General features: G+C 36.9%; 4 protein-coding genes across 7 annotated transcripts; 2 read left to right on the top strand and 2 right to left on the bottom strand.

Annotated features, from left to right (window-relative positions):
- Nucleotides 1-1,692: 1,692 nt before the first annotated feature.
- LOC111794110 (AAA-ATPase At5g57480-like) lies at nt 1,693-3,666 on the bottom strand. Its single transcript, XM_023676251.2, has one exon. It carries the CDS (start codon nt 3,434-3,436, stop codon nt 1,850-1,852), a length of 1,587 nt encoding a protein of 528 aa, XP_023532019.2. The 5' UTR covers nt 3,437-3,666; the 3' UTR covers nt 1,693-1,849.
- Nucleotides 3,667-7,272: 3,606 nt separating this feature from the next.
- Nucleotides 7,273-8,538, top strand: LOC111793717 (Galactosyltransferase family protein). The gene has a single exon (XM_023675734.2). It carries the CDS (start codon nt 7,391-7,393, stop codon nt 8,414-8,416), a length of 1,026 nt encoding a protein of 341 aa, XP_023531502.2. The 5' UTR covers nt 7,273-7,390; the 3' UTR covers nt 8,417-8,538.
- Nucleotides 8,539-9,225: 687 nt separating this feature from the next.
- Nucleotides 9,226-10,364, bottom strand: LOC111793719 (uncharacterized). Its single transcript, XM_023675736.2, has one exon. It carries the CDS (start codon nt 9,846-9,848, stop codon nt 9,483-9,485), a length of 366 nt encoding a protein of 121 aa, XP_023531504.2. The 5' UTR covers nt 9,849-10,364; the 3' UTR covers nt 9,226-9,482.
- A 763-nt stretch (nt 10,365-11,127) lies between these two features.
- Nucleotides 11,128-15,534, top strand: LOC111793716 (4-coumarate--CoA ligase 2). 4 transcript variants are annotated; one of them, XM_023675731.2, is made up of 5 exons: nt 11,128-12,196; nt 12,259-12,457; nt 12,759-12,972; nt 13,063-13,165; nt 14,990-15,534. In XM_023675731.2, the coding sequence occupies exons 1-5, from the start codon at nt 11,195-11,197 to the stop codon at nt 15,077-15,079; spliced, it is 1,608 nt and encodes a 535-aa protein (XP_023531499.2). In that variant the 5' UTR covers nt 11,128-11,194; the 3' UTR covers nt 15,080-15,534. The 4 variants fall into 4 exon arrangements, with proteins under 4 accessions (XP_023531499.2, XP_023531501.2, XP_023531500.2 ...); XM_023675733.2 differs by having other exon boundaries at nt 14,977-15,534; XM_023675732.2 differs by lacking the exon at nt 14,990-15,534 and adding an exon at nt 13,861-14,503.
- Nucleotides 15,535-15,903: the final 369 nt, after the last annotated feature.

Below are 15,903 nucleotides of genomic sequence, written 5' to 3'. Positions count from 1 at the left end.
TGTCTCTTCCTATCCGAATTATCTTCCCCTTTTCTAATTCCTATTTTCCCTAAATTAATTATTTATATGTACAGAATAAAACTGTTTTCTTTTTCTTTTTTTAAATTGTGGAAGAAATATTTATATTTTATTAATTAAAATTACAGTTATTTTCAATTAAAGAATTAAAACATAATTATTAAAGGTACAACATTATTTTCGGGAACAGATGCTGTAACCACCTCCCTATTCAGAGAGAAGGGAACGGCATAACATGAGTACAAAAAGCCTAAAATCGTAAAAACACTTCGAGATATTTTAATTATCCATTTAACCTTGATCTTATAATTAAAGTATATATCTATAATAGTTTCAAATAAAATATTCTTTACCATAAAGTTTTTATGATTGAGTCACATAAAATAAATATACATATTATGTGGTATAGATAGGTCTGATCTAACTATTCATTTATGAACTTCTTGTTTATGTCACAATAGTATACTTCAAATTTATTTTTATCCATTTTATCATGAATTTATTTTTTAACATATTCTCGTAACTCATTAATATAATAATAATGAACTCACTCTTTATGGTTTTTCTCGAAAAGGATAGTTATTTTTTTATTGCTGGTAAGAACATCATTAAACAGTATTTAATGTTTTTTTATTTTGAAAAGTTGTAGATTTGAAAATATTACCATTTATTTATAAGTTAAAATATTAAAAAACATATATATGATAGTAGTGATGGAAGATTTAATTTAATGAATTGTGGGAAATAATGAGTATAATAATATAATGAAATAAATATTCCCTTTTGAAAAATGGAGAGTAAAATAAAATTTTGATTTTGGATTGCAAAAAGTATATATAAAAAAACATAGAAAATGAGGAAGATGTGAAAGAATAGAAAGAATATAAATTCACATACTTTTATCTTTTTTTTTAAATGAAAAAAGAAATTAAGAAATTCACATGGAAAAGACAGAAAAAGCCAGAGCTGAGTCAGCTGTCAGTTGTCACCACGTAGGCCAGAGATCTACTCGACTCAACCCATGAAATATTTCCTTTTCTCATAACTCAACGTCAAAATCACCACCTAAGAATTAAAATAATTAATTAATTATATTAAAAAAATAATAAAAACTTTTTCTCATTATAACTCATGTCGTCTCATGAGTGCTCCTTTTTCGCATCTAAATCCTCTTTTTCCTTACACAAAATCTACCTTTTTTTTTTTATATTTATTTTCTCAACACAAAAAGAAAAAAAGAAAATATTCCATTTTACCATATTACCCTTCCATCACCCATCTTATCCATTCACACAGCCTTTTCATATTTACATCATTTTTTTCATACTTTTTCAATTTCTTCCTTATTGGGTAAAACCTTTTTGCTTAAAACTTATGATTTGAATTAATTGTTGTATTAGTCCAATAATTAAAGGAAGTATAATTTGTAACATTATGATTTATTATTTGGAGAAAAAATGAAGATGGGCAGAAATTAGAAAGGAGTATAAATAATTGAGACCCCCACTTGTAACCAATTGCATTGCATTGGGATCCATGTGTTAAATCACAAACTTCCAATGCCTTTCCATTTGGGTCCTTAGTGGCATATTACACAAACCATATTATATCCCTAATATTAGTCTTTTCATATTAACATCAAACTAACAAACAAATTAATCTATACAAAAATCATGACGTAATTTATATTTCATTATTTTAATATTAATAATCTTAATAATACATCTCTTTTAACATGTTAGCTTGGATTGGATCGCCAAAATGATTTCCCCCCTTCACAGATCTTCCTTCCTTGTCTCCACAGTGAAAAATTAAAAAGTTACCATTTTTATCACCCAATGAAATTGTTGCTTTCTTTTTCACCCTCGTCCTTGTTATCCTCTGTTTCTTTGCTGCAATCCTCCTCAAATTCAGACCCTTCCTTTGGACTATCCACAGTTCTCTTCTCCTGCTCTTCTTCTTCTTCTTCTTCTTCTTCCTCTAAACCCATTTCCTTTTTCCTTAATCCACCATTTTTTTCCTTCTTCTCTGCTCTTGATTTTAATGTCTCTAGCAACTCTGCCACTGCCCTGTTTTTATAGCGGCGGTTTTTTATCAGAAATTCGCTCACGTCCGCCGGCGTCATCTTTGCCTTGTCGATAACCTCTTTAATTTCTTGCAACAGAGTGTTCTCGATTTCATTCTCTTCGTAATTTAAATAATTCTTCAGAAGTATCTTCAATGCTGGATAAGAACAGAAATTCATGAAAATATGCATATCCATTCTCCCACTTCGAAGCAATGCCGGGTCGAGTTTCTCAATGTGGTTCGTCGTAAATACGAAAATTCTCTCACTGCCACAGCACGACCATAACCCATCGGTGAAATTCAGCAACCCAGAAAGAGTAATCGAGCCACCGCCGCCGCCGCGGCCGTCGTCGCCGGATAGCGAACTATACCCACCTCCGCATCGGATGTCCGGAAAATCGTAGTAGTTTCTCGTACCGGAATTTTTCTTTTTGCGGTCAGTGAAACTAATGGAGCAATCAATGTCCTCGATGACGATGATCGATTTGGAGGTGGTTTTCATGAGGAGCTTCCGAAGTTCAGAATTGGTGTGGACCTCAGTGAGTTCGAGATCGTAAACGTCGTAACCGAGAAAGTTAGCCATTGCAGCGATCATACTGGATTTTCCGGTTCCGGGAGGGCCGTATAAGAGATAACCTCTTTTCCAGGCTCGGCCTGTCTGTTGGTAAAAGCTTTGGCTGTTGGCGAAATCTCGAAGATCTTCCATAATCTGTTGCTTCTTAAGTGGGTCCATAGCCAATGTGTCAAATGTGCTTGGGTGTTTAAATGGCACCGACTCCCATGGATTCCCTCTCGAATCCAACGACCCACCACGCGAATTCGTATAAAGAAGCCTCTCCTGATTCTTGCGACGGATTTCATCAGCTCTGTCCATAATGTAATCAAGATATGAATCTAAAATCAAAGGCTTATCTTTTTTCTTGATTCGAAGAGTGAAACCCCTTTTCTCCTCCGGCAACGGGCGCCAGAGGTATCCCTGTGCTTGTCTTTGAGTGACAATATGCTCCCACTGGACAGTGACGCCATCGAAGAAGTCAAGGATGCAGTCATTGTTAGCAAGACCAAAGGTAATCGCGCTGGAATTGACAGCACGCGTGAGACTCAACCGATTGCCGGAGATGGAAACAGAGGAGCTTAAGTAGAGTTGGACAGCGTTGTAGAGCTCGTTAGTGTTGACGCCGTCGATTTCAGTGATGTCAAAATAGACATAGGAGGAGAAGCAGTGGGAGAGTTTGTGGAAGAGTTTAAGGGCGGCGAAACGGAGCTCCGGCGGGAAGATTGTCTGGAGGAGAGACTGGCAGAAGGCAAGAACGCCGAGAAGGGATGCCAGAGAGGACCAGTATTCCTTCATGGCGGTGAATCAAGAAGGGTATAGGAGATTGATCAGTATAGGGAATCAGGGGACGATTTTATAGAGGGAAATGGAGGAGAGAGAAAGGAGGAAGGGGTAGAGAGAGAGTGGGTGGAGGATGTGGGGAATTGGCTGGCAGAGAAGAAAGTACAAGTGAAAACAGCAACAGAAGTGGGGAAAAACAAAAAGGGCTTTTGGAGTTTCTTAGAGAGAGCGAGAGAGAGAGAGAGATCAGAGATGGGTCCCCTGTTTTGGTTGAGTGTATGTAAGCTCCTGCTACGAACACTATTTTTCAAATTTTAATTCCATTTTAATATTTTATAATAATAATAATTTAATCATCCAATAATTACGATAGTAAATATACAAATTGAAATTAGCATGAGTTTAAATAAATAGAACGACTTTCAAAATATTATTGAATTAAATAATAAAACTTTTAATATTCTTTTTTGTTTGACTCGGTTGTGGTTATGGTTTTAGTTAATATTGGAATGGAATAGCATCTGATTCTAATTTTAATTATTAATTAAACATTATAAATACGAATATACCAAAAAAAAAAAGTCAGACTTTAAACACCAATAATCTGGTTCTATTTATGGTGCACTAAATAAAATTATTAAAGCATTAATTAGGGATTTTAATAAGCTGTTATTTTGGTATGAAATTTAATTACCAAAATTGCTACGTATTTTATATTATTGCATTTGGAGTAGGTATGATTGTTTCCAAATATTTTTGTAGATTTTATCACATTTAAAAGTGATAATATATTACGAAATTGCATAATAATCAAATTAAAAGAATTTTCATGCTAATAATATTAAAATATTTCATGGATGAGATTTAAAATAATTAATAGTTAAAACTATATAAGTTATATTAATTTAAAGAGATGAATTAAAGAAAGTATAAGCAAATAAAAGGAAGAATATTTTAAGAGAGGGAAGAGGGTATGTCTACAACGGTGAAGGACCGAGAGAGCCACGTGTAACGCCCTAATCTGGTTGTCTTTGTTGTAATCTTAATTAATGATTGTTTAAAGGGTTAATTAAGATAGTTAGGTACTGTGGATTAAGATGAAGATTGATTGATTAATTAGAAAGGTCCAACCACTACAGTGTTGCAACCAAGGTTCTTTTGCGTGCTTTGGACCCGATTCTCCTTCTTAATTTAACCTAAAATCCACGACCAATTTTAATAACTATAAATTGCTTTTTAAATATTCTTATTTCTTCCCCAACTTTTAAATATTTTAATTTACTTTAATTTGTTTTTATAACAAAAAAAAACATTTTATAGGAAACATGTGGACAATTTTTAAAAAATCATCAAAACTTAGGTTTTAAATTTAGTTTAGTTATTTTATTATGAGAAATCTTGATATGTAAAATTTATATGCTGAAATATCATACTAGTCGAGCTCTGATACTATGTCATGAAAAAAGTCATGTAATTTTGAAAAGAATGAAAAAGTAAAATGATACAAAAAAAAAAAAAAGAAAAGAAAAAGAAACCAATCTGTTAGTGTGTCCTCACTTTTGTTTCTTCTTCTTTAAATTAGTATTGATAAGTGGTGAGCCTTGTTCTGAGTTCTGACACTGCCACACACAGAGAAGGGAGAGAGAGAGGTGAGACGTGAGATGGAAAGGCTCTCTGTCCAAAGCAAAAAGAAAAGATCCGAATCATTTTGGTTTGGGTTGGGACCATAAATCCAAAATCCAAAATCCAAAATCCACACCTTGTTTGTATGAGTTTTGAGTTTTTTGATAATGGAAAGGAGTAGGCAGAGGTGTAGAATGGGCATGGAACAGAGAAAACAGAGTAGAAGAGATTAGAAGAGAAGAGTTTAGAAGAAAGCAATGTTGTGTTCCCACACGTAAACCCAGAAGAAAGCAAACAAAGAATCAGAGGGTAGGCAGAGAAGGGAGAGCTACGAATCTTTTTCAATAATAATAATAATAATGAGTCTCTCTATTATTTGTGTGATTAGTAAGCCAAGCAGAAGCAGAGAGGCAGAAGCAGAGAGGCAGAGGCAGAGGCAGAGGCAGAGGAGGACAAAGCAGAGGCAGAGGAGGAGGACAGAGGAGGACAAAGCAGAGCAGAGGAGTTGTGAATGGTCCATCATCTTCCCCCTATTCTCTACCACCTCCTTCCCACGCCTACACTAAACTAATGGCATGCACTGCTTCTTCACCTACCAATCTCTTATCCCTTTTATCACCATTTATTGGGGTATTCTCAAACACAACATTACCTACAACATTACCCAATACTTATTCTACACCACCAAAACACATCCATGGCGATGTGTGGTGGAGGAGTATACAATTATAGAGGAAGAAGCGAATGAGTCCATCCAAGGTTACTGAAATTTCAACAATACAAGATTAATAACAGATCCAAGGATACCGACCATAAAAACAATATGAACCAGAATCACATTTTCTCGATAAGAACAGTTATGTCAATTCGAGAGTATATGACAGTTTCCCAAAATCACCAGTATTATAAGAGATTTGTCGTCAATCCTTCTTTGCTCATATTGAAATTTTCTTAAATTGACTTCTAAACATTTTTTTTTTTTTTTTTTTTTTTTTTTTGGAGAATAGAGTCAGAAGATTTAGCATAGATTGCTCGTGCCAACGACCACCCACATTCTAATTGACTAACTTATTCGAGAATAAATAAAATATGGCAAATCCTTCTAATTGACTAACTTATTCGAAAATAAATAAAATATGGCAAAATCAGATTGAGAGTGAGTGTAATTGTGACACTAGATCCCAAGTAAATCTATTCCAGACAAACTTAAATTTTGTGTATGATATGTTATTACCCTTTCAATTTTGTTTAAAAATTCATAAGAAAAAAAAAATAAAAAGTAAAATAAGATGACAATATATTAGATAAAACTAAAACTTATGAGATACTTAGTATTGATGGACTAGGAAAAAAAACTTAATGTAACTCGTCAAACCAGCTATTAAGTTAACTCATTAATTTCATATTTAAAATTAATATTACACCCAACTTTTAAATCGTCTATAATTATTTAATTTAATAAAAATAATATGAAGTAAAGAGTTTTAGTAACATAAAACCAGATTGACATTCAAAACATAATAAATAAATAAAAACAATAGGTAACATTTAGAAGAATCCTCGTAATGGTAAACAGGTTTAAAATGAATTAGGGGTATTAATAAAATGAATTAGGGGTATTAATAAAATGAATTAGGGGTATTATATGGAGAGTCAGCGGTTTTGCTTAGTTTATAAACAAGCAGGCGTCAGTGGATTATTAATGCAAAGTGCAAAAGTGCCTAAATTACGCAACCCTTGGCCTTTATTTGACTGACCCCCAAGCACTTTGCGCATGTACACGCATCCACCACCGCTACCCATTACCCACCATTTCCATTTCCCATCCCTCTCTTTTCTTCTTCTCACGCTTCTCGCACACCGATGCCTCATTTGCTTCCCCGAAGTTTCTGCCCCTTAATGTGCAAAACATAATGCTTTTCACACGCCCTACGGACAACTAATCTAACTTTATTATTTTGTTCCTACGCTGGACCTCTTTCGTATTTTCCTACATTTTTCGTGACATGGTATTATTCTTCCGTTGAAGTCCTGTAAATATCTGACCTCTTGTATCGACACATGTGGGTCTGTTGGGTGACTGCTGCAGCAACCAAACTCGAACCAAAGTTGCATTTTTACCCTAAATCTTGGGTTCTTCAAACTAAAATGGGGTGATACCTAATTGGTAGTATTAAAATTGAATTTAAAGTTCTTATATATCTTAATATAAAAGAAGTCAAAAAAAGTTAGTCCCGTAAGCACGAAATTGACAACTAAATGCGTTTAATATAAGAAACTTTTTGACACCCTCTGTTTTCTTCTCCTCCTTCTTATTACATTCTTTGATTTCATTGCTTAATTCCTATGCTCCTCCCTCGATCTCTCTTTGAAATGGAAGTTACGAAGCCTTCCTCCAAGTCCGACCGACGTCGTTTTGTCCTCTCTTCGATCTTCTTCATCTTTTTCCTCTGCGTTTTGGCCTCCATCAACGAAGCTCGTTTCGACGCCCTATTGAAGTTCGGCCGATGCACCGTCGACAGCGCTTCTTCTCTTTCGCTTCAAACGGCGACGTTTAATTCCTCCGACGACAATCCTCTTTCAGTTAATTCTTCCTCTGTCTCCAACGACACTGATATCCGTATACTCATCGGCATTCTAACGCTTCCCGATCAGTACAATCGCCGCCACTTTCTCCGTCTAATTTACGGAACGCAGTCCGTTTCCGGCGCTAAAATCGATGTTAAGTTCGTCTTCTGTAATTTGACAAAAGAGGATCAGAAGATTCTCGTCGCGTTGGAAATAATGCGATACGACGACATTATAATCCTCAATTGCAAGGAGAATATGAACAAAGGCAAAACCTATACCTACTTCTCCAGCCTACCGGAGATCTTCAACAGCAGCGACGGCGGTGGACCTAATCCGCCGTATCACTACGTGATGAAAACCGACGACGACACTTACATCAGGCTCAACAGCTTGGTAGAATCGCTCCGGCCACTTCCGAGAGAGGATCTGTACTACGGATATGTAATTCCTTGTCCGAGCATGGATCCGTTCGTGAAATACATGTCCGGAATGGGATACTTGATATCTTGGGACTTGGCGGAGTGGATCAGAGAATCGGAGATACCTAAGAACAATTTGGAAGGGCCTGAGGACAAAGTATTTGGAGAATGGATCAGAGATGGCCGCCGCGCGAAGAATCGGTTCAATGCGAAGTGGTCGATGTACAATTATCCGGAGCCGCGGACGGGATGTACTCATGAGCTTTGGCCGGAGACGATCGCCGTTCATCTGTTGAAGAATCAGGAGAAATGGATTCGCACATTGACGTATTTCAATGTCACTGCGAATTTGAAGCCATCGAAGTTGTATCATATTCCATAGGTGAATCAAATTCAAGCCATCTTTAGTTTCAATTTTTGGTTATTCTACTCAAATTATACACAAAGAAGATTCTTCGGCGACTTATGGTTATGGTCGCTTCTCTGTTTCTTATTATTATTTTTTTTTTTTTTTCAAAAAATCTAATATATATTTCACTGATGGATCAAAATATCTTGAATGAGGATGTATACCATGTTTTGATCATAATAATTGAATCTTTTGATTTCATATCTAACCTTTTAACCATTTTATTTTCAACTTCAATTCAATTAAATGGTTACTTCTATACTTTTTGATAGTTGGACCAAGAGATCTACTTGAATGAACCAAAAAGATTTGAGAATGCAGTTGAAGTCATGAGTTGGTACTCGTACAATCGACTATGATCTTTTGTACAAAATAAGCGAAGACTACAAGCTAGTTGGACACTGTGATACTAACTATGTAGGAAAGCACAATACCTAAAAATCAAACACTAGACACGTGTTTAAGCTCGATTTTGGAACAATTTCTTGATACAATAAAAGACACCAACAATATCATTCTTAATGGAGGATTTGCACTACAATGTTGAGTATTTGATATCACTTCGTTACAACAACCAATCTACACTTGGTCTAGTAAAAAAATCTAATGTTTTATGTCAGAACAAAACATATGAAGGTGCGCTACCACTTCATTTTCGGAAGGAAGAAGATGGACGACCGAGTGGAAAATACGAGGCTTTCACAGTAATTGATCTATAAAAATATTGAATTTGATTAAAAAGGTAATAGAATATAATAAATTATGAAATATAAAAATGGAGATTCGCATCAAGTTGACCAAAGAAATTTATACAATAAGAATCACAAACAATATCAATAAACGTAATTGAATGAAATAAACAAAAATAACAATAATCCAATGAAAGCAAATGGGTGATCTTCTTGAGAGCCAAAAGATGGAAGCACACCATAATTGAATCTTACGCAGCAAAATTCAGACTCCAAATCAAGGCCTTAGCCATTGGATATCATAATCTTCCATCACCAATGATATCAATCGATAGCAAATGGGTGTTCTTCTAAAGCTGCTTAAAGCTATTCCCACGGCAGTATTGAAGGTCAAGCGAAACCTGGCGCTCGATCCTAAGCTGGCGATAGAAATTGGTTATGAAAGCCTCCGCACGCATGTCCACATCGTCTTGAGAAGCGTAGCTCCTTGTTCTTTGAACCCCTCTCCACGAAATCGACTCTCCACACAACTCTCTAACATCCTCTTCCCTACACCCTTTCAATCCCGGCGCTTCCTTGAAGCTGACGCGGAGGCTTCTCGACAAACTTCGTCCAAACCTCGCCGCCAAACGCCAGCTTTGGACGTTGAAGTTCATCATAAATTTCAGCTTCTTCACTGCCTTCCTCAGCCGACCCAACAAGCTAATCGCCGCCATTTTCGCTATGAAATTTTTCTTCTTACAAATTAAGGATAATTTGGGAGTATTTATAATGGTATTAGCCGCCTATTTTTTGGATATTGGTGGGAAGTTTGTGTAGCAAATTCATAAACAAGAGAATGCAATACGCGTGGAATTCAAATACCAATTTTGGGTGACGCAAACTTTGAACAAGTCTTAATTTGATTTGATTAACACCAACTTCTTTACCTCTTCCTAATATGATCTTATTTGGATTTTCCAAATATTGTGGATAGATTCAAAATATGGCTCATAAAAATACAAAACTCCATTAAAGGGCTCACCTTAAAACAAAAGAATTGATGGTAGATAATGTCACTCCAGCCACCTCATTTAAAGACTTTAGTAATTACATGCCTGATTTAGTTATGAAATACCGAACATAAAACATTACTTATGTGCACCTAGACCCTTAGACGAGCTCGTTTATACAACGCTGCTAATATACTACGGACGAAAGGGAACACATATAATATCGCGGTGGATATAACACCGATAATAACATCATAGCGAAAATAAATGTAGTAAAGTACATGGTCATACTAATCGTATAGATTAATATCCCAATACACATGATACCCGATTAGACTATCACATTCTCCACGACGAACTCTTTGGGTAAGGCAATGAATTACGTGAGTGAAAAAAGAAAAGTTAGGCATTTTCCTTACGGTAAGTGGGATGGAAAACGTTCGAGTGTGAGACATAGAGCTTACTTTATTTTAAATATACATAAAACTATTAATTATTTCAAAAAACTTTCTTAATTATTATTATTTTTTTTTTTGCATATTCACGTTTTTTTTCCTTCTTCATTCACGACATTTTCACGAATAACTCTCAATGTCAACCTGCTTAATTTTAAAAATATAAATAAAATATTTTTACTAATATACGACAAACTTGTCTATTTTAGATAATTGTTTTATTGTTTGCCAACTCACTAGGTATTATGTCACACCCTTAACAAACTTCCATGTAAGGAATAATTACTTACCACTTATATTTAGGCAATTAATTTCAAATTTCTATGATTTTTGCTTCAAAAAACAAAAATTATGATTACATATTTATTTATTTTCCTAATTAAAATACCATTATGAATAAGCTTAAAATGACAACAAAAAAAAAAAAAAAAAAAAAAAAAAAAAGACAAGACAAGATATCTTGGGTCATTGTTTTTTATATAAGAACCCTATTCTTCTTCTCACCAACTCCACAACTAGCTTCTATCTGCTTCTTGTCTTCCTCTCCAATTACTTCACTTTCTTTAACCACACCAAAATTCAATCCACCTCTCACCTTCTCCATCTCTTCCACCTATGGCGGCCGCCGATCCCTCACCGGAATTCATATTCCGCTCAAAGCTCCCGGATATCACCATACCCGACCACCTCCCCTTGCACACATACTGCTTTGAAAACATCTCCCAATTCAAACACCGTCCATGTATAATCAACGGCGCAACCGGCGACACCTACAACTACGACGAAGTCCACGTAACAGCCCGCCGTGTCGCTGCTGGCCTTCACAAGCTCGGCATCGGAAAAGGCGACGTCATTATGCTTCTCCTACAAAACAGCCCACAGTTCGTTTTAGCCTTCCTTGGCGCTTCTTATATTGGAGCCGTGGCAACCATGGCGAACCCGTTCTTCACGCCGCCGGAGATCGCGAAACATGTCGCCTCCTCTGGCGCGAAGCTGATTATAACCCAAGCTGTCTTCGCTGAGAAAGTGAAAAGCTTGGTAGACAAAAACGGCGTGAGTATCAAGCTGATATTCATCGACCCTCCACCGGATGGAGAGGTTCATTTTTCGGTGTTGACTGATGATGTAAAGGAAGAGGATATGCCAGATGTGAAAATCAGTCCGAACGACGTCGTTGCATTGCCGTATTCTTCGGGGACTACAGGTCTTCCAAAAGGAGTTATGCTGACTCATCGAGGCTTGGTGACCAGCGTGGCACAACAAGTGGACGGTGAGAATCCGCACCTCTATATTCGAAGTGATGACGTGGTTTTATGCGTGCTTCCGTTGTTTCACATCTATTCATTGAACTCGATCATGATGTGCTCGTTGCGAGTGGGAGCGGCGATTTTGATCGTACAGAAATTCGACATTAATTACGTGGTGGAATTGGTGGGGAAATATAAGGTGACAATTGCGCCGTTGGTGCCGCCTATTGTATTGGCAATAGCGAAGAGTCCAGCGGTGGGGGGTACGGAGATGTCGTCGATACGGATGGTGCTGTCGGGAGCGGCGCCGTTGGGGAAGGAGCTTGAAGATGCGTTTAGGGCTAAGCTTCCAGATGCGATTCTGGGGCAGGTAAGGAGTTTGTTTAAGATAGATAATGATGATGAGATTGATGAGGAGGTGTGTGGTTATAGGGATATGGCATGACGGAGGCGGGGTCGGCACTGACGTTGTCGTTGGCGTTTGCAAAGGAGAGGTTCCCGATAAAATCGGGAGCTTGTGGGACGTTGATGAGAAATTCAGATATGAAAATTGTAAACCCTCAAACTGGAGCTTCTCTTCCTAGGAATCAGGCTGGAGAGATTTGGATTAGAAGCTCTCACGTGATGAAAGGTACTAGACTCTCCACAATAGTCTGATATCGTCCACTTTAAACATAAACTCTCGTGATTTTGCTTTGACTTCCAAAAAGGATCGTACCAACGGAAGGGAGTATTATTTAATTACAAACCAATGATGAGCACAAAACCATATATTTGACTAAACCAAAATAATAAATTTATCAAATACCAAAAAAGTAAATAAATAAATAAAATGAAATTTAAAGTAGATATAACCAAAATGCTAGTCTAGGCTGAATTTGAGCCGAGCCGATATTGATTGGGCCTAAATGAAGTCCGATTAAACTGAACAGGATACCTCAACAACGAGGAGGCGACGAAGGCCATAATAGACGAACACGGATGGCTGCACACCGGCGACATAGGTTTCGTGGACGAAGACGACGAGGTCTTCATTGTCGATCGTCTCAAGGAACTGATCAAATACAAAGGCTTCCAAGTGGCGCCGGCTGAGTTGGAAGCCTTGCTGATTTCCCACACTCACATAGCCGACGCTGCGGTTATCCCGTACGTGAGCCTTTTCTCGATTTGATTCCTTCACCGGCCCCGCCTTTCCTATAATGTGTTTTGGACTAATTTTACGCCGATTAATTGCAGCATGAAAAATGAAGTTGCTGGAGAGGTACCGGTTGCGTTCATTGTCCGATCCGGTGGTTCCAACATCACGGAGGATGAAATTAAGCTATACATTTCGAAACAGGTACAACCTCCAAATTTAGCGTTGATTTAAAGCTTTCAAGTTTAATATGTTGTTAGTTAGGTTTGCCGATTGATCATCCATTTCACCAAAAAATTAGGTAACCTTCCTTTTATGAACTATAATTTCTGAAGCTTTTGACTCTGTGTCTGTAACGCTACATGATAATTATACTTCCAAATGTTCCAGTAAGTGGCTGAACTGTTAATTTCGTGATTGATTTGTGAGGGATGTGGGATGCAGGTTGTGTTTTATAAGAGGATTCATCGTGTCTTCTTCGTGGATTCCATCCCTAAAAGTCCTTCTGGTAAAATCTTGCGGAGACAACTTAGGGAATTGCTCGCAGCCCGTATTCCAAATTAGCTACCCAATGTGTGTATTTCAATTAGAGAAAAAGATCTTGTTTATGGATTATGTTTATTCCAAGTTCTCTTCAGAGGCTGCAACCGAAATACAAGAATATAGTTCCCCTTTGATAATCATTTTGTCTGTTTTCTTATGAAAAGTGAAAATAAATATAAAAATAGTTATGAAAGAATTTTACTAACTGCATATAAGAAGATAGATATGTAGATTTGGAGGGTAGAAGTGATTGTTCAAAAGGAGTATAAAAGCAAAATTTCCTTGTATGACTCATAAAGTGCTCAGTTTTGATTATCCATGACCTAAACAGTCCTGTTTGTTTACTGATTGCCCAGTGGAAATGGTGCTTTCTGTGTTTACAAAATTTGGTAGCAGAGCTAATTACAAAATTTGCGCTTTTTTGAGCAATCCGCATTTGCATCTTCAAACAAGTTGATGATCTCGATCATTTATCTTGTTCTTTCCACGTCACACCCACTTACCCACCTCTCCATCATTTGTTTGATAGAAACCCAAGTACCAAAATTTCAAGCACAACCTTATCCTTCCCAATGTGTGGACGAGAAAGTGTAATATTTTCCCTTTTAGGTGCTTTCCAGGAGATGCAGAAACAGTAGTCTCTGTTCCCATTGTAATAATACTGTATGGCTTAAATGGCTTTGGTACCTCGTTTACCATGGGGCCGCCCTTCCCCCTTCTGGGAATTTGTTTGTGCTTTTTCTTGTTTCAAACAAAAGAGCATCATTTTGGTTTTAATGCCGCCAAACCGTCTAATCCACTCACTTTGGTTAATGGATACCAATTGTACCTTACAACATCAAAAGGTTGGAGAAAGTGGTAGCATGTTAGGAGGAGAGCGTTTTGATGGGGTACCCCTACCCCCCATTCTTCTTTTTTTTCTTTTTTATCTCACTCTTTCTCTTTAAAGAGAATCCTAACAATGTTGTTAGCTATACAAAAAAAAAAAAAGAAACAAAAGTTGGGACTTAACCTTGAGATGGCACTTCATAATCAAGCACCCATAAAGTGATTTCAGATATCCTGCAAGTAAGAGACAGAAAAAGGGATCTCAGACTTAACCTTTTCTTAGGGCCTTGAAGTTTCATGGAAGCAACAACTTAGTCGAACTTGTTGAAGCTTCATTTCACTTTCTCCGAAAGGAAGTCCCACCCCCTTTTCTAATCATCAAATTATAATACTACTGATCAGAAGGTGTCTAAAAATTGAATCTTTTAGAGTGAATGGAAATGGAGTGGCCAGGATCATTGTACTTTGACTCATCCATTTTAATTAATAAGAAAGGACGCATTCCTTGTATCTATTATCTGAACCCAATTAAGAGAGAAAGTACGAGGAAAAGTACATAGCACACATATAATTACACCATATCTTCTAATTTGATTTGTGCATAATTGTTGGCTGCTCAAACCACAAGATCAATTAGGAATTAGTGTTCCATTGCAGGCTGGACATCAAACTTTGGAGGAATTAAACACACTGGTCTCTGATTCAAAAGACATCACCGCAAACACCGCCAAAGCTGGGAGATTATGATCTCTCAATCATTGTCTAAGAACACATTTAATTATTTCTGGTTGTCGCGGATGGATCAAATTACTATGTTATCTGTTTGAAATATCAGACTTGATTTCAATTATTGCGTCAGACATTCATTAGTTTATAGAATTTGAGTAAAACCCATGTGCTTGGTTCAGGTTTTTTTTTTATTGGAAAATCATTAATATGGGTGAAATGCTTTGAAAATATAGAGAGAGGGAGAGAGAGAGAAGGCATGTGAAGGGTGAAGTTGGTGAAAAAGATTAGCAGTCATTGGTGTGTGGTAGTCGATGCATAAACTTTTGGGTCCTACGCCTCATTGCATCATTGACGAGATGGACAGATCCCATAAACACTTTCTAAGGATATGCTATCAGTGTGTTCTTCGGTTGGGTCCAATCACTTTTTTTATTATATCAATCAAATTTGTTATCATTTTTTCTCTTTGCAAACCAACATCTTGTCATTATATATGGCCATCCATTTTTTTATCTTTTAACCTACGACAATTTGTAACATTTCAAGTTCATCGCTAGTAAATAATGTTTGTTTTGACCCGTTACGTATAGTTATCAGTCTCACGATTTTAGAATACGTCTGCTAGGGAGAGGTTACACACTCTTATAGAAAATGCTTCGTTTTCCTCTCCAACCAATGTGGAATCTCACGATCCACTCCCTTTGGGCCAGCGTCTCCATTGGCACACCGAGGAATCTCACAATCCACTCCCTTTGGGCCAGCGTCTCCATTGGCACACCACTCGGTGTCTAGCTCTGAAACCATTTATAACAGCTAAAGTCCACTGCTAGCAAATATTGTCT

This window comes from Cucurbita pepo, chromosome 4 (genome assembly GCF_057944985.1).
Source record: "Cucurbita pepo subsp. pepo isolate OVF chromosome 4, ASM5794498v1, whole genome shotgun sequence".
In the NCBI taxonomy this organism is placed as follows: domain Eukaryota; kingdom Viridiplantae; phylum Streptophyta; class Magnoliopsida; order Cucurbitales; family Cucurbitaceae; genus Cucurbita; species Cucurbita pepo.
Note: the sequence above shows the minus strand (reverse complement) of the source record. Positions and strands in the feature narration are given on the sequence as shown.